At 37.6% G+C, this 27,494-nt stretch overlaps 1 protein-coding gene across 5 annotated transcripts in view; it reads left to right on the forward strand.

Annotated features, from left to right (window-relative positions):
* Positions 1–2,627: 2,627 nt before the first annotated feature.
* Positions 2,628–27,494, forward strand: part of LARP4 (La ribonucleoprotein 4) — a 63,763-nt gene continuing 38,896 nt past the window's right edge. The window contains exons 1-6 of one of the 5 annotated variants that reach the window (XM_036865125.1): positions 2,629–2,795; positions 11,392–11,440; positions 19,904–20,051; positions 20,676–20,828; positions 23,126–23,201; positions 26,627–26,763. In XM_036865125.1, coding sequence (XP_036721020.1) covers positions 20,699–20,828; positions 23,126–23,201; positions 26,627–26,763 — 343 coding nt within the window. In that variant the 5' untranslated portion in view covers positions 2,629–2,795; positions 11,392–11,440; positions 19,904–20,051; positions 20,676–20,698. Of the gene's footprint in view, positions 2,796–3,016; positions 3,039–11,391; positions 11,441–19,903; positions 20,052–20,675; positions 20,829–23,125; positions 23,202–26,626; positions 26,764–27,494 lie in introns of those variants that run through there. The other 4 variants (XM_036865124.1, XM_036865122.1, XM_036865123.1 and 1 more) reach the window with 4 other exon arrangements.

A 27,494-nucleotide genomic window follows, 5' to 3' on the forward strand; every position in this document is an offset into this window, starting at 1 on the left:
AAGAAATATAACAAATAGCCATGTGCCTATCACCCAGAATGAACAGATATTAACATTTTGTCATATTTGCTTCAGATATTTTTAAATAAAAGAAAGCATTAGAGATAAAGTTGAAGTCCCCTTTGGTGTTCTCCCCAGACTCCTTCCTTCCTGTTTTTCCCTTTTCAGAGGGCCATAACAAGCATGAATTTGATGTATTTATGTCTAGTCTGTGTTTATATAGTTTTACTGCAGGTGTATGTGTTCATAAACTATGTAATATCATTTTGTATGCTTTAGATTTTATATAAATTGTGGATGTATAACAATTTCTCTATGAGAACTTCCTATGTTGAGTCCTTATTGTAACTTAGTCCTATGTTGAGTGCTTGTTGTAAACTTGTAAATTTAAACAATTTGTTTCAATCCTTCAGAGAAACGGATACAGGGGATCATAATGTAATTGTCTTTTAAAAATATCAATCAATATGCAAGAGCAAGTTAAATATTTTCCCTTCTAAGATCCTGTTGTCTAAATTACTCCCTCCCCTGTGTTCCCAAATCATTTTGTAAACTTTGTATTATAGCACTTATCTCATTGAGTGTAACTATTTATTATTTGTTTCTATCCACCAGTTGGTGAACCTCTCAAAACCAGATGCGGTACTTTAGGTTTCTTTATCTAACATTTGGCATTATCTTCCTCAGTACCTCCATGGAAACTGTCTAAAATTTGGATATTCATTATAGTTTAAAACTCCTCTCCTCATGGAAACTTTTCTAAGTCCCAGAATACTTTCTTTTATTGTTAGACTGCACCCTCCCCCCCCCAGTCATAAAATATCACTCCCTCCTTTCCTATAAATCACAATTAAGTCTATTTATTCAAGGACGTTCATAATATTTTCTGAAAGGACCACATTTAAGGAGAATTATTTATTTATATAAATGTGAGTTTTCATTAAAATATCCATCATTACCCAGCATTTCTCAACATAATCAATTAATCTATTAAATTACTTTGTTGATAATAATACTATATTGTGAGATCCTTAAATAACTGTTAATTTCTCTTGATTTCCTTATATTGCTTACCCTAGTGGGCATTCACAAAGCAGCCTACATACTTGTCAACAAACCTAATTTAGTATATTGTGCTCTCTCTCTCCTTCATATTTTTTTATGCAGCATGGAATTCATCAGCAACTGGAAATGAAGGCTTTTTAAAGCAAATTTTAAAATCTCTTCAATTTGACAAGCATTTGTTGAGATACTACTATGTGGCTACCATTATCCTAGACTGTGAAAAATATATGATAGGGACCTGTGAAGAAACTAAAAAACAACAAAAAAAATTTAAGATAGAATATAATATTCAAGTGCTAACGAGGGACATGAAGAAGAGATCTGTGGGGAGCAGAGTCTTTGGGAGAACCTTATGGAGAGAGAAGATTGACTGACAAATGAAGGCATTTCAGATAGGCATTCCAATGAGCCATGGCTTTGGAGGTGAGTGCAGAGTTTGTATTTCAGGGAAAAAGTAAGGAGACTGGTTTAATTGAGATGAGGTAATGTTGAGTTTACTGCGGATCAGAGTAGGAGAGTATGGGAAGAAATATCAGCAATTTGAAGGGGAAATTAATTTGGTATCTAAATGAAAAATGAAGGGATTCATTTGAGGTTAAGGGAGATTACATAGGATCAGAATGGTAAGGTCTTGAAAGCAAATAATAGCAGTTTGGTGAAAATGAAACCTTCAATTTAGGAAGATTTTTTGAAATAATAGAACAGAAAAAATCCATTGGAGAAGATCAAGACATGACTGTTTCAAACGATGAGTGTCAGAGCTAGGATATAGAAGTGGGACTGATAAGGGAGGGATAAATCCTAGTAAGTGTTGCTAAAGATAATAAGGATTTTGGATCATCTAACAGAAAATTATAAAGATAATTTAAAAAAATTTTTGTTGTATTCATTTGAATTAATGGCAGAACATCAATGAAGAGGCTATCCAGGCTAAGTACTACCAAATAGCATTATATTGAGCAGAGATGTGGGTACCTAACTCAAGGGAACTTGGGGCAAAGTGTGTTCTAGCGAGCTCCTTCAACTGTAAAATAGGGATAATAGTATTATTGCGTTTGATTGTTTAGATTAATTCCCGTAAAATACTTAGAATAGTGCCACGCATGTAGTAGGCCTTTTATGTACAGCAGTTGCTGTTAATATGCTTACTATTACTGCTGCTTTTTTCCCTTCTCTACTTTTTCCCTGAGAGCCGCCGCCTTTTCGGCAGGGCTGGTTGTTTTCCAGTACACTTTGCACAAGCTCGGCTTTTTATCAGATCTAGGTCTTGGGCCACGAGAACTGCGGAGTTATTATGGCCATGGTAACTATCCGTTTCGCCAGGAATAAAATGCGCCTGTAAAATTTTTACACACTCCCGTGGCACAGAATGGTGCCTTCCTCTGATCGCTTCCCCCGTCTCCCCCCCACCCCCCCGGCCAGATGATAGTACAGTCCATACTGCGGCTGGAAAAGGTAGTGCAAAATTTGAGCGCGCCGAGGATTTTCTCTTCCCCCGGAAGCAATTGTTCTCTAGAGCCGGAAACAGTTGCTGTTTCAAGGGAGGTGGGACTGGGCGGGTCAGGCCGCAGCGGCTGACGGCGGGGGAGGAGCCGGGTCCGCTGCCGGTTGGAGGGGCCAGGCGAGTGTCCTTATCCTAGCTATTGGGGCTCCGGCCTGTAAGCCAGTTGGAGTCGCGTCAGCGAGAACGATTGGGCCGAGCGGAGAAAGTCATGTTGCTCTTCGTGGAGGTGAGTGGACTTGGGATTCTCGTCCTGCTCTGAGGAGAGCAGGAGTGTGAAGGCGCCGGCCGGTCCCAGCGCCATGTGACTTTCCAGGCCGTACACGGCGCGGAACCGGCAGATAGGCTGACACAGCACCTGGGCCGTGCAGGCCCGCGGCTCCGCTCTGCGCGCTCGCAGCACTTTAGGAGGCTGTGAGAGGCGAGCGCTGTGGCGGGGGAGAACCGAAGGTGGAGAATCGAGGCTTCTCTGGTGCGGCGTGAGGATCGGAGGAAGGGGAAAGCGTCCCATATGGACCTCCTAGAGGAGGCGAGCGGGGGGGGGGGAGGGGGGCGGGGAGGGCGGAGTCTGCGGAGAAAAGGGTAATCAGGTGGGCGCGTTCCGGGGTGAAGCGAGGCCTCGCGCGGCCCTCTGGGAGCAGGCGAGCAACATGTGGGGCTGCGGAGGGAGGAAGGTGAAATTCGGTAGAAGTGTTTGGAAAAGAAAGTTGAAAGCCTCTGTTTAGCAACCCCCACCAAATTTTGTTTGGTCCCCGTCTCTAGGTCTCTGGAACGTTCTGTGGGTGGCAAGCGAGTTACTGTGAACGGAGGAGAAGCCAGTAGGGTTTGGAAACCTTGAAAGGCACCGCTTTGACCTTTTATAAAAGTTAACTCAGGCAGCCGCTCCGAGGTGAGGGGCTGATTTTATGAACGGATAAGAGCCCTTTACAAGGAAAATTCCAAGAACGAGCGAAACCTAGTCGAAACCTAGTTCGGGGAAAGCCGGTTTTTTTTTTTTTATTGTTATTTAACAATAGAAATACTTTTATTACTTTAACTGGAACATCTGCTGTTGGCCTATTTTAGTTTTAAAACGTAGTGGATACCTGTTTTACACAAATACGAGGTTCAGTTTCTCTTATTTCTGTCTTTCTCTTGTGTGCAGTGAGCATCAGCTGACTGCCTGGCTAATGCTTTGAGTAGATTCCAGATCATATTGTTCTTGCATTGTGAAAACGTCAAACCAGCAAAGCTGCAACTTCGCAGCTTGGCACTTGTTAACTATGCCCACAAAAAGAATCTTTTCAATGAGGGAAGGAATTTACAGGTTGTATAATGGATCGGGAGCCAGTCTATGGCGGGTTTTTTTCAGACGGACGGGGGGAGATCTTAATCCATAGTATTCCGGCCTAAAGTAGACACATGCTTCTGCCTTTTTTTTTTTTTTTTTTTTTTAATGTAACCGGCAATATGTAGCTGATACATTTGAGATCTTTATATTGGGGTTTAAAGAGACAGCTACCTTATAGAGTATTCCAATCTTGGTAGTAAAGATTCCAAGTAAATCATGAAAAGATTTAAAATTATTGAATCCATTCTGTTGATCGTTTTTTATCCTCGTTGTTTTCCTTGGGCAGAATAAGAAATCATATCTGATTTTAAGTAGTGCCAGTTTGTGTTAGGAATGTTATGCCAAGCAAATGCTGCAGGTTTTAAGTGTGTATGTGTTTTGCTGGGCAAAGGACTGTGAAGTTGTAGTTATATAAACATGAATTCCAGAATAAACTTTTGAGGTCCAAATTGATTTCTTTGGCTTTGTTAAAATGTGAACTTTAATAATAACTCCATTTATTGACCGTTTAAGCTAGATCCTCTCGTTTCTAAAACAACCTTGCAGTGTTCTATAGATGAGAAAACTGAGGTGGAGAGTTTAACTTAGTAAGACTGAAGTAGTGGAACTGGGATTTAGATACAGGTCATTCTGAAGCTAAATCATAGCTCTCACTAAAATGTTACATATAGTTAATATTTCCATTAATCATTTTCTTCGTAAATCAGTATGTGGTTTTTAATTTTTCACATATGATGAGTTTTACTGAAAATTAACAATGGCATTAAATATTTGGGTATAATTATATGCTATTAAAATCAATAAAATATAACATACGGTCTTTTGGCATTTTGTTAACTAATACTCAATCCTTGTAACCTCATGATGTAGGAATTATTCTAAATGAGGGAACCAAAGCTCAGAAGTTTGATGTCTAAGGTCATTCAGGTGTAAATAATGTGGGGACTAAAGTCTGAAGTCTGGCTTCTAGAACATAAGTCACTGACTCCAAAACTTATTTTTGCACTTACTTTCCAGTAAGCCAGGGGTTCTTAATCTGGGTCCCTAGATGGAATTGAGGAAGTCCGTGAACTTGGTTGAGGAAAAAAAAATTGCCTGTTTATTTTTAGTAGCTTCTAATTGAAATCTAGAATTGAAGAGAATTAAAAATTCTTGACATTTCAATGGATGCAACAAGAGAAGTGTTTTCATAACATATTACAGTTTTTGCAGATATCTTGAAATGTTGTTTATGCGCATTGCTCCTTATTATTATATGTAAAAAAAAGTCTTGTTTAATGCACTTGTAAAGAAACATTTATTACTAAATTAGAAATTTTAAAATACTTTTAAAACTATACTATAATTGGTTTTTTGTAGGCCTGTGTATTTCATATACTTAAAAACATTCTGAGAAGAGATTCATAGGTTAATTGGACTACTGAAGAGGTCCATGGCATGAGGGAGGTTAATAACCACTTTACTACCAACTAAGTTGCTTTGGTAGGACTTCTCTATTCTGGGATTGATGAGTCCTCTGCAGCTGTGTTCAAAATCTTTATTTGTGTGCATTTTTCTGGAGAGACCCCAGCTTAACTAGTTTATAACTGGAATCAGTGGGATAGATAATAGTAATGATAATAATATAATAATAGTTGTGTTCTCATGAATTGTGCTCACTATTGATATGTCAGGCCTGTTAAGTCTTTTTGCATGTATACATTTATATACAACAACTCAAACCTATCTATGAGGTAAGTAGCATTATTATCTCCATTTTAGAGATAAAGAAACTAAGGCACAGAAAATTTAGGAAACTTGCCCAAGATCATACAGCTAGTGAATATTGAAGGTGGAATTAGAACTCTAAATTGCAGTGTACTGCAATAGAAATCTATAGGCAGACAAGGAATCCTATTTTAAGTAATACTTAGATGTAACTTTTTAAAAACTTGGTCTTGCAGACAAAGGGCTATACTGACTTCAGTAGTTTTGTTTTTATCTCACCTCTGTTCTGAAGGAGACACATACCGTGTCTGTCTCTCTGGGAAGAGGTAAAAACGTTTGGATAATATACCAGATTGTTAAACATGTTCCAGCATAAATTCGGTTAGAAAAAATTCTGAAAGTTTGAAACAGCCCTTTGCTGTGTTCTTCTGGCTGCTAGTGAGTTATTTAAGTTTTTGAGCGCCAAGGAGGCAGTTTGCAATCTTTTCGTGTTTTTATGGTTTGCCAGTATTTTATTCATTTTTCAGATCATTTTCCCCCTCCAGTATTTCCAGCCAATTATGTCTGCTCTAGTTGTTTGGCAACGTTTTTATTGGATTTCTGTCTCTATTTGAGTTTTTCCCTAAAAATGAATACTTATAACCACTTATTTAGGTAGCAGTGACTTTTATGCACCCTAGGATGCATACTCTCACATAATTTTTAAAAATTATTTTTAATTATGGTAAAATACACATAACAAAATGTATCATCTTAACCATTTTTAATGTACAGTTCAGTGGTATTAAGTACATTTACATTGTTGTGCAACCATTGCCACCATCCATCTCCAGAAGCTTCATCTTGCAAAACTGAAGCTCTGTACACATTAAACAGTAAATCCCTCTTCCCCCAGATCTTACACAATTTTAAAAGTAATTTATCTGACTTCTAAAGTTTTCTGCTTTTTTGGGTGATAACATTTTAAATTTTAGGTTAGCTTTAGAATCTGAAATAAGTGGGATATTTGCCTAGATAATTTTTCATTGATTTTATATTTCAGTAATCATGGGAAGTTTTGTGCCTTTTACCTCAAGTACAGTACTCAGTTTTTTCCCATTAGCTTAAATAATCACGTATTTATAAAAAGTTATTAGATATGACTTAGTGAAAATGATTTTTCAAAAATGAAAAGAAGAAAGTACCTTAACGAATTGTGAAATTATTGCCAAGAAGAATTATAAATAAGTGAATAGCTGAGTGATTTTTGAACAGTTTGATTTTGGAATATTTATTGGAGCTGGATACAGAATTTTGAAATGGATAAACATTTTCAAAGAAATATTTTCAAATATAATGGGCTGAAAATGAAGTAGAAATTACTTTCGAAGTGTGAAAAGTGGAATAAAATGCTCAGAAGTGAATATAAAGATGTAAAAGTACCTCATGGTGCTTCAAATTACAGTATGTGAAAAACCAGTAACTAGAAATATTGATATTCAACTATTTTCTATCAATTTGAGTTTGTTCAGGCTGTCAGCTCCATATTACTTCTCAGCTAATGGAAGTGATCTTTAGTACTAGACATGAACATTTGAAATCTGTAATTTTGGTCTCTCCCTAGGAGCTTAAAAAAAGATTTAGACCCTATAGGTAGAGATGGAGTCCGTGTCTGTATTGCAGAGGAGTGGAAAGTAGAGGAAGTTAGGAAACGAATGCAGCTATCATTGTGAAGTCTTAAAAAAATTTTTTTAAACTTCCACTTCGAATATCCTTAAGTGAAAATGGAAAGTGACTCTTTAGCTCTGATAGTGCTTGTAGCATTTTAATTTATTGTTCCTATAGTCTGTGTTTTGCTTAAGTTGTGTTTTCTTTGAAGTTTAATTCTCGAGGCAGGTTTCCAGTCTTGAAAACATTGTAAACTTTTGTGTTTTGCGCTATGATTTTCTGTAAGGGTTTTGGAATCCTGGGTTCAAATGTTAGCTATGACCTGAGGCAAGTGACAACTTTTTTTGAGCCTCAACTTCCTATCTGTAATTTGAGAATGATTCTTCTGAGAGTTTAGGTTGTGTTCATGGTGGGTTTTTTTGTTTTCTTTTTTGTTTTGTTTGGCTGTGTTGGGTATTTGTTGCTGCACGCGGGCTTTCTCTAGTGGCGGCCAGCCAGGGCTACTCTTCGTTGCAGTGCGCAGGCTTCTCATTGCAGTGGCTTCTCTAGTTGTGGAGCACGGGCTCTAGGCGTGTGGGCTTCAGTAGTTGTGGCTCACGGGCTCTGGAGCACAGGCTCAGTAGTTGCGGCGCACCGGCTTAGTTGCTTCGCGGCATGTGGGATCTTCCCGGGCTAGGGATCGAACCCGTGTCCCCTGCATTGGCAGGCGGATTCTCAACCACTGCACCACCAGGGAAGCCCTGTGTTCATGGTGTTTATGTATTAAGCCTTGTTTGTAATACAGTCTAGGTAAAGGCTTGACAGACACTATCATTTGATCATCACAGCAAGTATTTCTGGGAAATTTATTAAAACTACCTGATAGCAGCACTATTAATTGCAAAAGCTACTGTGAGGTAGCACTGATTTAAGAGACATATAACTTTGAGTTTGAATCCCAGCATTGTTATTGATTTGCTCTAAGCCAAACAGGTTAATTACCTTACTTTAAATTTTTTATAGTTTGAGTATATTATCAATTGGGCAAATAAAACTTTTAAAATGAGAATGAAGCTTGCAGACTGTTAAATACAGACTCATTTATATGCAAGATTTAAAGAAATACAAATGATAAAGTGCAAATCGGCACTTTATATTTGCTCTTGTGGAAAAAAATATTTTTTCTAATGTATAAGTGTAAGTAAATGTAAAGAAAAGAAACTTGAATATCACATACTCATGTTTCCTCTTGTCTATTGCCTTGTCTGGGCATTTGAACCAATCTTTAGTTCAGAAAATATCTCTGTATTTATAAACGACTGGCTGTAAATTAAAGACAGAGGAGTACTTTAGATGAATATTACTAGGAGTATGGTATGAACATAGGCATAGAGCCAAGGATGTGGAATTAAGTTTTGTTTGATTTATATATTATTGAGGGAAGAGAAAAGCATTTTCTCTGTCAGAGCAGAAAAGTCAGGAGTAATCCAGGGTTTGTATAGTGCATAGTTGGCCAGTATTTCATACCACTAGGTAGTGCAAACTACAAAATGGGTAGAGTGACCATACCTCCCATTTTGTCCTGGACAGTCTATAGTGTACACCTGTTTTCTGGAACAGATGTCGTACCCCATTTTATTCTCAGAAATGTCCTGGTTTGTATGATAATTGTTCAGAGGAGATCAGAGATTTACTGTGTGCTTGTTGGCTGGTTGTTGTTTTTCCATATCATTAACAAGGGAAGATAGTGTACTAAATTGGTACTAAAGTATTTGTTGTTGAATTGGCTATGGGAAATGTAAATTTATAGGATTTACAAAAATTTGCAGTTGAGCAAGCCAAGGGAAATAGGGTTATTCTATCATTTTGAGTTGGAGGAAGGAAAAAAATAGGAGGGCAGTGATTGAATAATAATAAGATACATTTATGTGAAAGGTTGCATAAAAGAATGGTTAAGAACATGGACTCTGGGGCCAGGCTGCCTGCTCAGGTTAGGCAACTTTCTAGTTGTATGACCTTGGGCAAGTTGTTTAACTTGTGTTTTTCAGTTTCCTTATCTGTAAATTGAGGATAATACTAATATATGAGATATTATAATTATTATCTATCTCAAAGGGTTGTTAAGAGGATTGACAGTCAATGTAAAGCGCTTAGTGTCTGGTACATAATAAACATAAGTGAGTTGCTGCTTTCACATATACTTATGAAAGATCTCATTTCAGTTTTCGTAACAAAGTTTGCTGACTTGGCTATACACACTAGGAATTAAAAGGTGCCCTTTTTTGAAAAGGATTATTTTGATATTTAGTACTGATATTTGAGGTTTGAGGTTTTTTGAGTTCATTTGTATAGTTAGCTATTGGCTTTATCAGATGACCAATTTGAAGTAAACTGACTCGGTATTTTGAGGACTATTTAAATGCTAAATATCTATTAATTGGGTTCTTAGTCTTTAACAATAAGGTGATCATGAATCTCATATGTAGAACTTTTTAGGAAGAAGTCTAATTTTTTTTTTTAACAGCTAACATTATTTATTTATTTATTTATTTATGGCTGTGTTGGGTCTTCGTTTCTGTGCGAGGGCTTTCTCTAGTTGTGGCAAGCGGGGGCCACTCTTCATCGTGGTGCGCGGGCCTCTCTTGCTGCAGAGCACAGGCTCCAGACGCGCAAGCTCAGCAATTGTGGCTCACGGGCCCAGCCACTCTGCGGCATGTGGGATCTTCCCAGACCAGGGCTCGAACCCGTGTGCCCTGCATTGGCAGGCGGATTCTTAACTACTGTGCCACCAGGGAAGCCCTCCCCCAGAGTTTTAAGCACTCATCATCTGTCATCTGACTGAGGAAGTGGGAATTTGGGGAACTTGTCTTTTCCTCTGATATTAGAAGATCAGCAGTAATAGTTTTATTGATGAATAAACTGAAGATTTCCTTCCAGGTGTGGAGTAAGTGAATCCTGATTTTTGACAATTTGGCAAATGACTTAGGTTGGTCCAGTTACCTTGCTATTCAAAGTGTGAGCCTCAGTAACTTCTTTACCCAGGGCTTGTTAGAATACAAACTCTCTAGCCCTATCCCTGAACTGCTGAATCAGAATCTGCATTTTATCAAGATCCCTAGATGATTCTTATGCACAGTAAAGTTTAAGAAACTCTCATATAGCATATAAATTTTATTATTGGTCTCCTGTGTGCTATTTACTGTTCAAGGTGCTAGAGAAGAGTAAACCATAGGCAAGGTCACTGTCATTGTGGAGCTTGCAGACAAAATAATTCAAGTTAGGATAAGTGCTTTGTAATAGGGGGTAAATTTTATTGCACAAATTACCATGGATCTTACTTTTTTTTTTTTTTAGCTGAAAATTAGCTGTACCGTGGCCCTAAGATAGAAATCATTGCAGAGCTGAATTGACTTCTGCCCTGGGTACTCTAGTTCTTATCTGAGGTCTATTTTCTATATCCATTTCTTCTGTATTGTTAGCCACTCTAGGTAGAACTGGGGCCAGGGACTGTTTTACAGGCTTGGTGAGGAGATTTGTAATATTCCTTAAATAGTATGTAACTTGTTGTCTTAAAGTTTTCTCTAAGGCAACTGTAGTATAGTGGCAGACTCTGCAGAGCACCTAGGTTCAAATTCTGGCTCTGTCTTTATTAGCTGTGCAGCCTTGGGCAGATTACCTTTAGGTAAAGTAAGGTTTTCCTTATCTACAAAATGTGGATGATAGAATTTAAATGTAGTTGTTATGAAGATGAATTAAGTGTTCCATAAATGTTAGTTATCCTTCTTTGTCAGAATGGGTGAAAAATTCCCAGTTTTCATTTTTACTTTCTATAAAATGCCCCTAAGCATCTTCTGGTAGGACTCTGAAGTTTCATGCTGGATGAAATGACAGGTGTTTATATTTTTTGGGGGGGTGGGTCGGCTGTCCCTTGCAGCTTGTGGGATCTTAATTCCCTGACCAGGGATTGAACCTGTGCCCCTTGCAGTGGAAGTGCGGAGTCATAACCGCTGGACTGCCAGGGAATTCCACCCCACTTTTTTTTTTTAAGTACTTGTGGTGTTGTCCTCTCAGTATTGGAGATGTAAAAATTAAACCTGGATGATTGATCTGCCATGAGGCAAATAAGTTTAATCAATTTCTATACTTTATTTCTGTTTTTCAGCATTTGTAGGGTTAAGTGGCATGGGATTTCTGTTTCTGATAGTAAATAGGTAAGTAAAACAAACAGTTATATATGACCAAAGAGATGGTTTTGCCATATTTATGGCGACTTTTTCCTAACTCTTGGTTCTATTACCTTAAAACTGCTCTCTTATGACCAGAAGATATCATTTTGCCAAGAAATTTACATTTCTGTTTTTTCCTTTCATTTGTATCTTTCCCCAGATAAGAACTGGCATAAAATGGGTCAATCATAAGGACTGCTTTTGGCTTATTCGATAATGGCATATATTGCTTAGAGATAGAGGTGTTGATCTGTTAGTTTTACGGACTGACAATTTGAATATTTTTGTGGTGATTTGAGAGTATCTTTGTGCTTACATACTGCATATGTGTATGTTGGCAGATAGTTTCAGCATGCACTTGGACAATTTACATCCTTTAATAGATGTTTTATATAACTGTAGCCTCAAGGGCTTACTTCGAGTTCTGTGGGAGAGAGAAGGATTTTTTTTTAATGAGATAAGGATTTTTATGGGCTTCTTTATTAAACTTAGTCAAAAGATGAGTCAAACATGGTTATCTAGAATTTAAATGAAAAATTAAGTCTTTGTTCTCATTAAACTGACTTGTCAGATTCATTATTGTGTCATTTTAAAGATTATTTGTTATAGGAAAACATCAACGTTTTAATTTTTTTTTTCAATTAAAAAAAATTTTATTTATTTATTTTGGCTGTGTCGGGTCTTTGTTGCAGCACTCAGGATCTTTAGTTGTGGCATGTGTGTGGGACCTAGTTCCCTGACCAGGGATCGAACCCAGGCCCCCTGCATTGGGAGCTCGGAGTCTTACCCACTGGACTACCAGGAAGTCCCCACATCAACTTTTTTTGATGGACGTTTTCAGTTTCCAAATTTTCTTTATATTGCGTAATTTTATAAAGGACATTCTTATGTATAAAGCTTTTAGGCTAATATTCTCTGTGGTAGCTCAAATAGTGAATGTTTTAAAAGTTTTTCACATAAATATTGACATACTGCTTTACAGAGGTGTTATGACCTTATTTGTTTGTTTATTTGTTTATTTATTTGCCATGCCATGCGGCATGCAGATCTTAGTTCCCAGACCAGGGATCGAACCTATGCCCTCTCAGTGGAAGTGTGGAGTCCTAACTGCTGGACCACCAGGGAATTCCCTCTCCACTTTTTTCTGTGCTTGTGCATTATTTCACAGACTTGAGTCATTTCTATAAGATAGCAACTTGCTTTACTGTTTTTCCAAGTGTCTTCAAAATGTGACCATTTTCCATGTCTTCTATATTTTTTTCTCCATTTTTAAAAACTTTATTTTGAAATAATTATAGATTCACAAGAAGTTGTCCCCAGAATGTACAGGGTGGTACCGTGTACTTTTTGCCCAGGTCCCTCCAGTAGTAACACCTTGCTTAACCATAGTATGGTGTAAAGACAAGCAAATTTACGTTGATACAGTCTGCAGAACTTATTCAGATCTCAAAAGTTTTATATACAATCTGGTTTTAAGGCTCTAGGATATTCTGTATGTGGCTGGACTACAGTTACTGAACAAATCCTCACTCTCTTGTTGGTGTCTTATTCTATTCGGGCTGCTATAACGATATCACAGATTAGGTAGCTTATGAACAAAAGAAATTTATTTCTGGGAAGTCCAGGATCATGGTACCAACAGATTTGGTATTTCATGAGGGTTTTCTGGTTCATAGATAGTGCCTTTTCACTGTGTCCTCAGTGGTGGAAGGGGCTAGGGAGGTCTGTGGAATCTCTTTTAGAAGAGCACTAATCTCATTCATGAGGGCTTCATTTTCATGACTTAAGCAACTCCCAAAGGCCCCACCTCCCAGTACTATGACATTGGGCATTAGGATTTCAACATATGAAGTTGGGAGTTACACAGATGTTCAGACCATAGCAGTTGAATGTTTCTAATTTTTCACTATTATGAAATTGTGATGAACATCTTTGTATTTATATTTTTGTATATCTTTCTTTTGAGCAAATCTGACAAGTAGAATTTTTGGACCAAAGAATATATAATTTTAAGGCTTTTGATAAACATTGCCAACTTTTAGCAAAGTTATATGAATTACAGCAGTGAGTTGTTTCTTTTTATACTTGTCAAAATGGCACTAAGTAGTTCAATAGGTAAAATTGACTTTTTAAAAAAAAATTTTTATTTATTTTTATTTTTGGCTGCCTTGGGTCTTAGTTGCAACGCACAGGCTTCTCTCCAGTTGTGGTGCGTGGGCTCAGTAGTTGCAGTGCGTGGGCTCTCTAGTTGTGGTACGTGGTCTTAGTTGCCCTGCAGCACGTGGGATCTTAGTTCCCCGACCAGGGATCAAACCCGTGTCCCCTGCATTGGAAGGTGGATACTTTTTTTTTTTTTTTTAAAGATTTATTCATTTTTTTATTGATTGATTGATTGCTATGTTGGGTCTTCGTTTCTGTGCGAGAGCTTTCTCTAGTTGTGGCAAGCGGGGGCCACTCTTCATCGCGGTGCGCGGGCCTCTCACTGTCACGGCCTCTCTTGTTGGGGAGCACAGGCTCAGTAGTTGTGGCTCACGGGCCTAGTTGCTCCACGGCATGTGGGATCTTCCCAGACCAGGGCGCGAACCCGTGTCCCCTGCATTAGCAGGCAGATTCTCAACCACTGCACCACCAGGGAAGCCCTGGAAGGTGGATTCTTAACCACTGGACCACGAGGGAAGTCCCGGTAAAATTGACTTTTTTTGGGGGTGGGGGGGCCATGCTGCGCAGCATGCGGAATCTTAGTTCCATGACCAGGGACTGAACCCGTGCCTCCTGCAGTGGAAGTGTGGAGTCCTAACCACTGGACACCAGGAAATTCCCTAAAATTGACATTTTGCAATTAATTATTCCTGCTTGTTTTTGTACCTTTTCCCTGTTTGGCAGATTTCTTACTAGTTTGCAGTTCTATTGTTTTTTTTTTTTTCTTTTTTTTGCCTGCATTGTGTCTTTGTTGCTGTGGGTGGGCGGGCTTGCTCCAGTTGGAGAAATGGCTACTCTTTATTGCGGTGTGCGGGCCTCTCATTGCGGTGGCGTCTCCACAACGAGACGTGCTCCAGTAGTTGCAGCACGCGGGCTCAGTAGTTGTGGCACACAGGCCCTAGAGTGTGTGGGCTTCAGTAGTTGTGAGGGTGTGTGGGCTCATTACTTGCGGCGCACAGGTGCTAGGGTGTGTGGGCTTCAGTAGTTGTGGCTCACGGGCTCTAGAGCGTCGGCTCAGTAGTTGTGGCGCATGGGCTTAGTTGCTCCGCGACATGTGGGATCTTCCTGGACCAGGGCTCAAACCCGTGTCCCCTGCATTGGCAGGCGGATTCTTAACCATTGCACCACCAGGGAAGTCCCCAGTTCTATTGTTAATAGTAACCTTCCAAACCTTTTCTGTTTTTACATACCAATATGTTTATCTGTATAATGATTTTATGTTTGTTAATATGAATAAAAAACAAAATGCTTATTGTTTTGCAACTTGAATTTTTTCACTGAATAATATACCTTGAAGCACTTTACACATTAGTGTATGTAGCCCTTTTTTTTTTTACTTTTATAGTATTCTATGTTATGAAATATACTACATTTTATTTAACCATTTGTCTATAGGTGGATATTTAGGTTATTTTCAGTCTTTCACTAATGGGGTCAGGGCTGCAATATACATTCTTATATTCTTCTTACAGTCTTCTTCTGTACATTAATGGCTTTTAGAGTGTATACTCTTAACTAGGCTGGAGAAAAATATAAATATGCCCAGGAGTACTGCTCGTCTATATGCCATAGACCTCACACTTTGATTATTCTTGGCACCATTAGCAAGGGAGACATCAGATTTATGGGTAGTATGCTGCTGAAAGGCATCTAGTTACTTATTTTGAGTCATTATTAAATGCTTAGTGAAATAGTACGTCCCATCAGTAAGTAAAAGGTAAGTTTTTAAAATCGTAATTCCCCAATATTGGGTATTTATTTATAAATTAAGTATACGTGGCATAATACATCTTGTATGTTAAATATTAGCCTTAATCTCTTTGTCATATTTGGGACCTCCCACTTCTTCAGTAGCTTTCTACATTTGCAGAAATGCCCATATTATGAGTTAGGCCTCTCCAGTGAACGTACTAGTCAAAACTCAAATTCCCAGATTCCCTTGTATCTAGATGGATGCAAGCATGTTACCTAAGAGCCACTAGTCAGACCACACCTACAGATGTCTTCTATTTGAAAATATACAATGTAGGGAAATGAGGGTTCTATTCGTAACTTCCATTTTATAGACAGAAGTGGCAGTAGAGGTGGTCAGCTTAAAGTGGAGTTAATACAAGGTTGAGTTCCTAATGGAGAAGTGGCATTGGTGCTGGTAATAATAAAAGTTGTAATGGATTTGAATTTTGGCATTTACTGCTTGGTGGTGGCAGGGTTAGTGATTTCCTCATCAGGGCACTTCCGGAACATTATTTTGAGTGATGCTACCTTTGCATCTGTTTTTTTTTCAGCCCTTCCAGTGACAGTGACACTATCTTTTAATAAATTACCTTTCTGTTTAATTTAGCCAGAGTGGATTCTGAATTCTAACTGATAAGCATGCACTGTTCACATGTCTACATAGGGGCAAATGTAAAGTTGACTTGCATTCCAAAATTGCTACCTAGGGACTTCCCTGGTGGTCCAGTGGCTAAGGCTCCGCTCTCCAGTGCAGGGGGCCCAGGTTTGATCCCTGGTCAGGGAACTAGATCCCACATGCATGCTGCAACTAAGAGTTTGCATGCCGCAACTAAAGTTCCTGCATGCCGCAACTAAAGTTCCTGCATGCTGCGAAGAAGATCCCGTGTGCCACAACTAAGACCCGGTGCAGCCAAACAAACAAACAAACAAATAAATAAATAAATATATATATATTTTAAAAAAAGAAAGAAGGAAAAAACTGGTACCTAGAGGTGTTTTTGATTGTTTGTTTCTTTTGCCACGTCGTGAGGCTTTCAGGATCCCAGTTTCCCGACCAGGGATTGAACCCATACCCCCGGCAGTGGAAGCGTGGAGACCCAATCACTAGACCGCCAAGGAATTACATACCTAGAGGTTTTTAAATAATAATACCTGGGTACCTGTCCTGGTGGGGCTACCTGGTGGTGCTATAAGAAAATTGGTTGTTTATTCCCTGAGCTAATTATGATATGAAGTAGTTGTGAATTAACATCTCTAAGCAAAGATGTTGCTTTGGTTATTCATCTTTGGTGCTACTTCAAAGATGCTTTTGCTCCCTTGCTACGTTTGACATTTTGTTATTGGTTTTGATGTTTATTTTAAAAGCTTTTAGCAGCCCTGAAATCAAAAGCCAAGAACCACTCCAGTGTAAGACTTCCAAACAGGCACATGAAAACAAGGAAGATTGTATCAACTCTGATTTTCTAGCACATCAGAAGGGTAAATACAGTAGCTAAACATTAGTTGGGTTCTTTTGTTTGTTTTGTTTTGCGCCTATGCCTCTACTGTTCCATTCAAATAGACAGTTGAAGGTCTACTCTTGGCCTGGTTTATATTAATAGCTGAAATAGAAGAGGAAGACCCAGTTTCTACCTTTTCTTCATTGAGCCCACTGCCTGGTTGCAAAGAACACTTACTTAAATAAACTATTATAGTGGTAACAAAACAGAAGTATGTACAAATAACAAGAGGGAAAGAGGAAGTAGTGACCAACACACATGAAGTTAGGTGTCCAAGGTGTGTAGAAACTATAAGGAGTTTTGGTAGAATAGGCATTATATATATATATATACACACACACACATATATATTTTTAAAACTTGCTTGTTTACTTTTTTTTTCTAATGAAGGTTTTATTTATTTATTTATTATTTTGTTTGGCTGTGTTGGGTCTTTGTTGCTGCACGCGGGCTTTCTCTAGTTGTGGTGAACAGGGGCTACTCTTCACTGTGGTGCACGGGCTTCTCCTTGCTGGGGCTTCTCTTGTTGCGGAGCACGGTCTCTAGGCGTGCCAGCTTCAGTAGTTGTGGCTTGCGAGCTCCAGAGCTCAGGCTCAGTAGTTGTGGTGCATGGGCTTAGTTACTTCACAGCATCTGGGATCTTCCCAGACCAGAGCTTGAACCCATGTCCTTTGCATTGGCAGGTGGATTCTTAACCACTGCACCACCGGGGAAATCCCATTATATTTTTTAAAATAAGGAAACTGGAGTCAGTGATTGCACAGTTACTGGGTGGAAGAGTAAACTTGATCTTTGTCTGTTATACCATAGTTGCCTCTCAATTGTTGGAAGTTCTCTTCAATTTTGCTTTTTTTAAAAAAAAAAAAATTATTTATTTATTTATTTTTGGCTGCATTGGGCCTTTGTTGCTGCACGCGGGCTTTCTCTAGTTTCAGCGAGCAGGAGCCACTCTTCGTTGCAGTGCGTGACCCTCTCACTGCGGTGGCCTCTCCCGCTGCGGAGCATGGCCCCAGGCGCCCGTGCGTCAGCAGTTGTGGCTCGTGGGCCTCAGCAGCTGTGGCGCACAGGCTTAGTCGCTGCGCAGCATGTGGGATCCTCCTGGACCAGGACTCGAACCTGTGTCCCCTGCATTGGCAGGCGGATTCCCAACCACTGCGCCACCAGGGGATTCCCCAATTTAACTTTCTTAAGACAGTATTGGTACTTTTAAAGAAATATGAATTTGAGATTTTGGAAAACAACTGGGAAGTTGGTTAATTTTTTAAAATTATTTTTTAAGCAGAGCTTTAAGCTGGTAAGAAAGCAAATGAAATCTTCAGACCAAAAAAATCAGGAAGTACTAATCCAGAGAGAGAAGCAGGTGTTAGACCATGGGCCTGCCCCTAATGCATCTATTGATCCTTAGTGGCCCAGAGCTTAGATTTTAATCGCAGTGCTTAGAGACAGGACACAAGATAAACTAGGGGAAAAAACAGCTTTCTCAGAGAAAAGGAAAACTTGTCAGCTTTAGCCTTGGCTCTGGGTTGGTGGAAGGAGGGATCTTATTCTAACCACAAATCCTCTTTGATGCAGAGTAGGGCTAAAATTCCCACTACTTGTTCTCCAGAAACCCACGTTGAAAATTTTAAGTGATACAGATTGGTAGTCTTACTGTGCAGTCATCCAGCAGAAAGAAAACAAATCCTCTGGGCTTCCCTGGTGGCGCAGTGTTTAGGAATCCGCCTGCCAATGCAGGGAACACGGGTTTGAGCCCTGGTCTGGTAAGATCCCACATACTGCGGAGCAAATAAGACTGTGCGCCACAACTACTGAGCCTGCGCTCTAGAGCCCACGAGCCACAACTACTGAGCCCGCATGCCTAGAGCCCGTGCTCTGCAACAAAAGAAGCCACCTCAATGAGAAGCCCACGCATGGCGACGACACTCGCTGCAACTAGAGAAAGCCTGAAGGCAGCAACAAAGACCCACCGCAGCCAAAAATAAATAAATAAATAAATTTAAAAAAAGAAAATACACTTTCAGGACAAATGAAATAATGCATTGTAACATAAGGCAGAATGCGGTTTTTTGGGGGTTTTTTTGTTTTATTTATTTATGGCTGCATTGGGTCTTTGTTGCTGCACGTGGGCTTTCTCCAGTTGCAGTGAGCAGGGGCTGCACTTCATTAGAGTGTGCAGGCTTCTCATTGCTGTGGCCTCTCCCACTGCGGAGCACGGGCTCCAGGCACGCGAGCTTCAGCAGCTGCGGCACGCGGGCTCAGCAGCCATGGCTCGCGGGCTCCAGAGCGCAGGCTCAATAGCTGTGGCACACGGGCTCAGTTGCTCTGCGGCATGTGGGATCCCCCCAGACCAGGGCTCGAACCCATGTCCCCTGCATTGGCAGGCGGACTCGCAACCACTGCGCCACCAGGGAAGTCCCAGAATGCGGTTTTTGACTTGGGAAAAAATTTCCACTTATAGAATCATTCAGACTCTCTATCACAGCTTAGATGGCAATAAAAATTATGTACTGTGGAAAATTGCTGTAGATAACTCAAAAATTTGTTCTAGGTACTCAAACACACACTAACGTCAAAGATATGTGAATAGTTTTAATAAATTTTATAATACTTGCAAGTAGGTTGGGGTAAAGCAGTATTTCTATATTAATATATTTATATATTATAATATTATTATTATATTATATTATATTATTATATTTATATATATTATATTAATATATTATATATATTTCTATATTTCTATATTAATAGTATTAATAGTATTTATAAAAATATTTTTATTGTATAGGTAGCTAAATTTTACATATAAACATTTCAAGTTCATCTGCTTAAAAAGGTTTATATTTTCAAGTTGAGCCAAAAACTTTAAAATATTGTTTATTTAATATTTACTATTAAATTACATAATATTATTGGGGATTTTCTTCACATTTAAGTAATGGAAAAGTTTTGTCTAAATTTATAATTTTAATGCACTGACTTTTAAAATTAACAAATGGATCCTTTTAATATTTAGCAGGTAACATCTAAAGGAACTGGCTTAAATCCTAATGCCAAAGTATGGCAAGAAATACCTCCAGGAAATACTGATGCCACACCAGTAACTCATGGAACTGAAAGCTCTTGGCATGAAACAGCAGCCACATCAGGGTCTCATCCTGAGGGTAAGTTGTACATATTTCATCAGATTAAATCACATTTTGGTTAAACATACGGCCAAACCAGTTTATAGAACTTTTAATACATTCTTTGATTATTTGATAAAATATATTTATAAATGTTTAACATGTAGTTTGTATACCATTCTCATTTATTTCCAGTACGAATGGATTGTCACTAATTTCAGACAGGAGCTGTATCTTTGGGTTCAGCATTTAACCCATGTACAATGTGGTATTTTTAAATTAGTTTTGATCTACCATCATTGCCAATGCTGTTTACTCACTGTTTGATCTTAGGCAAATGGCTTAACCTCTCCATGCTTGTTGCCTTCATCTGTAAAACATTAACAGTAGCAATTAATTTTGGCATTGGTTTTTCTGAGAATTAAGTGAATAAAGTACATGAAGCTGTCTTATACATAGATAGTACTATATAAGTTTAAGCTATTGTTAATCATTTTAGCTTATCCATAATGGTCAAACTTAACTCCTTTGGACTCTTACTTAAAATCATGTGGATATTTTCCCAATTGCTAGAATTCTTTAAAATCTTGTTGTGCCCAGAGTGCCTAAAGATAGGATTTTAAAGAATTACTATTCACTTCCAGTATGTTTTCTTTAATACAGGTAATAGAGAACTTGCAGATGATATGTGTAAGGAATATGAAGTAATGTATTCATCTTGTGAAACCACAAGAACTACTACAGGCATTGAGGAATCAACTGATGGAATGATTTTGGGACCAGAAGATCTGAGTTACCAAATATATGATGTTTCTGGTAAACTTTATGGTTTTATTGGTAAAATGAGAATGTAGTATGCTAGTCTTTTTCCCCCTCCAGTCTCTTTATCATTGTTCTAGTAAACATGGCATTGATCGGTCTATTTTATTATTTGAAAAGTTTATGTTAATGAAATATTAGGTGATTTTTATAAATACTGATTTCAAATGGCCAAACATGAACATTGTAATTTAAAAAGAATGTTTGTTTTAAAGATCTTATTAAAGGAAAGTGTGAAATTAAAGATGAAAGGAAAAAACAGTCAATATAGTTAAAAGAGACCTAAATTACAATCTTTCAGAGTCCAAGTTTCTTGATCTATTAGTTGGGATCAATGCAAGTTCTGTCAATTTTCCCATCACTTTTGTCAGTGTGAAATGCATTTATAAATGTGAGATTGCAGGGATTAATTTTGAGAAAAAGGTTGTGTTATATCATAGTTCTACTACAGTTCAACTTGTGAGATATGTTTTTTTTTTCACATTCATTTAATTAGCATGGATTATTAATTGCTTGGACTTAAAATGGATGAAATTTAAAAGAAACTAAAGATAGACTATAGAACCTGATTACCTAACTTTATTTTTCTAAGTTCTAAAGGGTCTCTTTGGAAAATAAGTGTAATAGGGAGTAGGCATTTCTATCACTGCTTAGTTCCCTGGCATTAGTCAAGGTATATAAACCTTTGTTCTCAGTTTATTTATTATATATATCTGGATTAGATTTCTAAGGTCGGTCAGCTTGTAAGTTGATTTCTGAAGTAGAATGGGGTGGTATTTCCATATAATAATTTAAGGTGGTTAGGTTTTGCTCCCTTCTTGTTATAATATACCTATCCACTGGCTACTTTGAACTTAGAGTTGGTTTAAGTGAATTGGCAACCAGTTGATATTTTAAAAAGTTTGCTGTAATAACACTGAAAGCTTAAATGAAGTTATTATTCATTTAGCCAGCATTTGAGTGGATGAATTTTGTATTAGGAGGGTTGCATATACTACATAGAAATAGAATGCTTATTTCATTTTTAATGAAATTAATTAAATATCTAATATCATTTTGAATCTTGAGTAGTAAGACAAAGTAGTGGTAAAATCATGCACAAAATTTATCCTTACAGGAAAATATAGTGCTCTAAAATTAAGCAATGAAGAGTATTAAGAGATAGAAGTGGGGTTTTTTTTAAATTGAAGTATAGTTGATTTACAATGTGTTAATTTCTGCTGTACAGCAAAGGGATTCAGTAATACACACACACGTTCTTTTTTATGTTCTTTTCCATTATGTTTTATCACAGAATATTGAATATAGTTCCCTGTGCTATACAGTAAGACCTTGTTTATCCATTCTTTATATAATAGTTTGCATCTACTAACCCCAAACTCCCAATCCATCCCTCCCCTACCCCACCTCCCCCTTGGCAACAACAAGTCTGTTAAGAGATAGAAGTTAAGGAGTGTGAGTAACATCAGATTTACTACCGATAGTACAGATGTGGAGCCATATATATATCGCACTTTGTGTAGTTCCTGTCTTCAAATTTAGATTACTGTTACTTTTTTTATGTATATAAATTTATTTATTTTTATTTATTTTTGGCTGCGTTGGGTCTTCATTGCTGTGTGTGGGCTTTCTCTAGTTGTGGCACGTGGGCTTCTCACTGCGGTGGCTTCTCGTTGCGGAGCACAGGTTCTAGGCGCGCAGGCTTCAGTAGTTGTATCTCACGGGCTAAGTATTTGTGGCTTGAGGGCTCAGTAGTTGTGGCTTGTGGGCTCAGTAGTTGTGGCTCACGGACTCTAAAGCGCAGGCTCAGTAGTTGTGGTGCACGGGCTTAGTTGCTCTACAGCATGTGGGATCTTCCCGGACCAGGGCTCAAACCCGTGTTCCCTGCATTGGCAGGCGGATTCTTAACCACTGCGCCACCAGGGAAGCCCCTAGATTACTATTACTTTTGTTCTTTGAGTTTTCATTAAAGGAATAAGTAGTTATCACATTTTTTTAAGTATTTAGGGTAATGTTTTACAGTATGGTATCCAAGTGCTTTTAGTATTACCGATAATTTGTTAATTACTTGATAAAATATGTAATTTAAAAACTGATATGAAATCTGTCTAAAGAAAGAATAGATAGGTTAAAAGGTAGACCTTGTGTATCTGAATTCTAAAAAGAATAAAAATACAGTTTTCTGGTGATTTTAATTTGTGCATACTTTGTGGCTTACTCTGAAAACAATATGTAAAGTTTACTACCTATGGTAATTAGGTATTAACTTTTCCCCTCTTGTTTTCTACCATCAGGAGAAAGCAACTCAGCAATTTCTACAGAAGAACTAAAAGAGTGTTTGAAGAAACAATTAGAATTCTGTTTCTCACGGTACACTATCATTTTTTAATTGACCTTTCTCCTTTTTGAATTGTTTGATTAGTAGATGTGAAATACCTGTGAAATAGAATGGAAAAATGGTTTTAATTTCCTTTGGTGATATATTTTGGTATCATTCTTCAGTATATTTCTTAACTAGATTTAAAGATGTGGTCTCCAGTTGGTTATGTAAAGGGTCTAGGCCCAGTAGAAAGATAATGAAATTCCTCTTGGATATTTTTCCTATAATCATATTCATTTTTAGGGTTCTCTTTATGTTTTTAGTAGTTTGCTCTTGTAATCTTTGAGCATAGAGTTATTTTTAATAAGATATGTGGATGGGTATAGAATTTATATTACCGGTTTCTTCTATTAAATAAAGAGTTCCTTCAGGCAAACATTTCAAGATATCTTATTTACAGATAAGAATTAAGAATTATGTAGGTATATTTATAGCTTAGATGTATAAACCTTCAGTATGTAGAACTACCCCTTCCAAAATAAACAGAAGTTTGGATATGCGTGCAAATGTAATGCCTTCTGTTTTTCGGAGGAGGACCAGTAAACCAATTTTTTAAGCTAGAAACCTGGATTTTATCATAGACTTCTTTATTTCCTTACATATAATACAGTCTTGACTCAGTTTTAATTGATTCTTCATCCTGAATATCTCCCTTTTCTTCTCCACCTTTTTATTCTTTGCCTTTATAGTCTAGTACAGGCCCTAGTTTTATGAAAACAAGACCCTTCTAGTCAGTTGTGCCTATGATGCAATTCATTTTGTCTCCCATACTTGTCATAGTTATTTTAAAATCTTTGCCTACTAACTGGATCATTTGTGTGTCTGCTTATATTTCTGAGTTTATTTTTCTCTTGATTGTCACAATTTCCTGGCTTTTTGCATGTCTTATAAATTTTGCTTATAATTTGGACACTACATATGCTGGGCACTACATATAAAAGAAACTAGAAAGCTGCAGTGCCGTAATTTTTCTCTCGAGACAAGATTTGAGCTTTCTTCTGGTAAGCAGAAGCAGATTGATTTCTTCAATCCAGTTAGGGATTGAGCTGAGTCAGGGCTGAGCAGCCACTTTAATTAGACTCGATCGACCTCTGATTTATCTCTTTTCCTTAGGCATGACCTTCTTAGGCTTTTGATTTAGAAGTTGGCAGTTTTCTGTTACCTCAGTCATGAAACACCAAGGGAAATTTAGTTCTGTTCTTCAGAGGTTTGAGATGAGCTCTTTAGCCTCTTACCCTGTACAGCTTCAAAATCTGGCAAATGTCTTGTCAGGGAGACCTGTCTTAGGTTTGATGCAAGGTTCCTTCTTCTACTGGGACTTCCACAAGACCACAAAGATTTTACTCTGCTTTTTCAGCCTTCCATCTTTCAGGGTCCCAGCCTTCCATCTTCCTCCTTAGAACTCAGTAAATGTCATATGGAGGAAAATCAGCTGTGTATTGGGGGCTCCTTTAGTTTCCAATTCATAATACCAGTCTTGTGCAACTGCCTAAAATAAAGCTCTACTAGTTTCTTTCTGGTCCAGGATCTGCAGATATCCTTGGAAAAGAAAGATTATCTTTCTGGAATTTCATTTTGTCCTTGTAGCTTCTACAGTTTTTATCTCCAAAAATATGATTTTTTTGTAATCTATCCAAGCCTTTTTAGTTGTTGCAGCATGAGCTCTGGCTTATCATGATCTATCACATCCTACTCAGAACTACGGTACAGTTCAAACCAGCCGGGTAGTTGCCATTTGTAGCTCAGTAAAATTGCCACTAAGACATATTAGGTATTAGTCATGAACATATTAGGTATTAGTCGTGATCCTCGATGTTATATATCTATTAATTTGACTTACTTCTGACAAGGTAGTTTCTTTAAGGGTGTGTCATACTGTTTTATAAGAAGAGACTGGCTGAAAGTCTGAGTTGATTTAGGCTACAGCCTTTTAGTTGTGCAAATATTATGTTTACAGTTGTCTTATTTTCAAGTTCTTAAAGAATATCTGGTTGATTAGTATGTTCCTTCTTTTTTTTTTTTAATAAATAAATTTATTTATTTATTTTATTTTTGGGTCTTCGTTGCTGGGCGCAGACTTTCTCTAGTTGCGGCGAGCGGGAGCTACTCTTCGTTGCAGCGCGCAGGCTTCTCATTGCAGTGGCTTCTCTTGTTGCGGAGCATGGGCTCTAGGCACCCAGGCTTCAGTAGTTGTGGCACGTGGACTCAGTAGTTGTGGTTCGTGGGCTCCAGAGTGCAGGCTCAGTAGTTGTGGCACACGGGCTTAGTTGCTCCGTGGCATGTGGGATCTTCCCGGATCAGGGCTCAAACCGTGATCCCTGCATTGGCAGGTGGATTCTTAACCACTGCGCCACCAGGGAAGTCCTGTTGTTTCTTTTATGCTGAAGTGAGTTTAATTGTTACTGGTATCCTCTCTATACTTTTTTCCCCCAAGACAAATAACCACCACTTGTTGATAATTGTAACCTTAAAAAAGTAATTACTGCTCTATTTTAGTATAATTTGAATGTAAAGGCCTTGACCCTACTCTTTGCCTGGTACTAAGGCTTTGTCATTTTGAATGGCAAAGATCCTTCGTGGAACCTGTATTCTGACTGGGGGAGACAAAACAATAAACATAATAAATAAGCAGCTTAGAAGTGTGTTAGGTGATAAGTGCTATGGAAAAAAGTAGAGCAGAGTAAGCAAGGGAAGAGGGTAATCAGGAGTACTTGGGTGGTTTCAGAATAGGGTGGTCATTGAGAAGGTGGCTTTTAAGCAAAGATTTCTAGCTATTTATAACCAGACTGCTTCAAAGGTTTGATGTAAATAACAAGACATGAATTTGATTCTCCTTCAATTTGTTAAACAAGATTTTATGTGTAAGATAGAGCATTTGTATCTTCTTTTTTAAAAAATGTATCTTAATCTTTTCTCTTAATTTAAAATGTTTTATATTTATTATTTTAACTTTATTATTTAAATTTAAATAAAAAGTCAAACATACCTATTAAAAAATGCAAACATTAAGAAACTGAAAATCCTCCATGATCCAATTCATGGTTTACATTACAGTTTTCTCCATATGCATATTCTAACATCAGTGATAAGGTATTTATAAGATGGAACAAAACTGTATGTAATATTTTGTAATATACTTTAATATTAAGCCTCTTTCCACATCAATATAATTTCATAAAATTCCTTGTTCAAAACTGTTGGGCCCAATGTATTTGGGGATTCAGAAACTTTCCAGAAGTTGTTAGAATATATCTGTTGTATATTATGTATTTTCATAGTTCACTGTGTTATTTCTGATAGCATAATTTTGTTTTCCTAGGTTTAGTGACAAAAGTGAATAAGGCATCTCTTTTCTTTAGGTGCTTTTTAAGACTTGTTTGTTTTATAGGACTGTTGCTTCTCTTATTCCTTTCAGAGAAAATTTGTCAAAGGATCTTTACCTCATATCTCAAATGGACAGTGATCAGTTCATCCCAATTTGGACAGTTGCCAACATGGAAGAAATAAAAAAACTGACCACAGACCCTGACCTAATTCTTGAAGTGTTGAGATGTATGTAAATCATACCTTTTAGCTTACTTTTAAAATCAAAGATTAAATATTCTTTTGACTTCTGATCATGCAGGAAATTGTTTTTAACTCCATATTTTTTGCTATTCTGTGCTAATAATTTATCTATTTTTACTGACTGGTACATATATAGCTTGTATATCAGTTCTGTACCTTGGTTGTTCATCTTGATACCCATTTACTCAAGTATAAGCAATTAAACCTCTGTTTTCTGGGCTATTAGAAAGCTATATGTGTCATTATCACACCCTGTAAAGCAATCTGTTTCAAACTTTTGAACAAAAGTAATAAGTAAACTTTATATCACAACCCAATACACACACACACTACATGCACACAACTGAAATGTTAATAGTAGATTAATACTAAATGCTTGAAATGAGTTCATTTCTTTTATTATAAAATTGCTTTCACAACCTATTAAAAGAGTTGCTACCTGCAGTTTGACAAACACTGCTTTAAAGTTTGGTAAAGAATTTATATTTTAGATTGAGGTTTAAGAATTTTTAGTGGTGTTTGTGTCTTATATCAGCATTTCTTGGTAACCTCTCTTATACAGGTTTTGTTAACTACTTGAGTAAAGGTGGATCTTCACTTTTTTTTTGAAATTTGTTGAAATGTTTGGAAGTTAAATAAAGCAAGTCCAGTAATAGACTTACATGGGAGTAGGGATTTCCATTGTCAGAGGTATAAAAACATTTATGAAATCTCTG

The sequence above is a fragment of the Balaenoptera musculus genome, chromosome 10 (genome assembly GCF_009873245.2).
Source record: "Balaenoptera musculus isolate JJ_BM4_2016_0621 chromosome 10, mBalMus1.pri.v3, whole genome shotgun sequence".
NCBI lineage: Eukaryota > Metazoa > Chordata > Mammalia > Artiodactyla > Balaenopteridae > Balaenoptera > Balaenoptera musculus.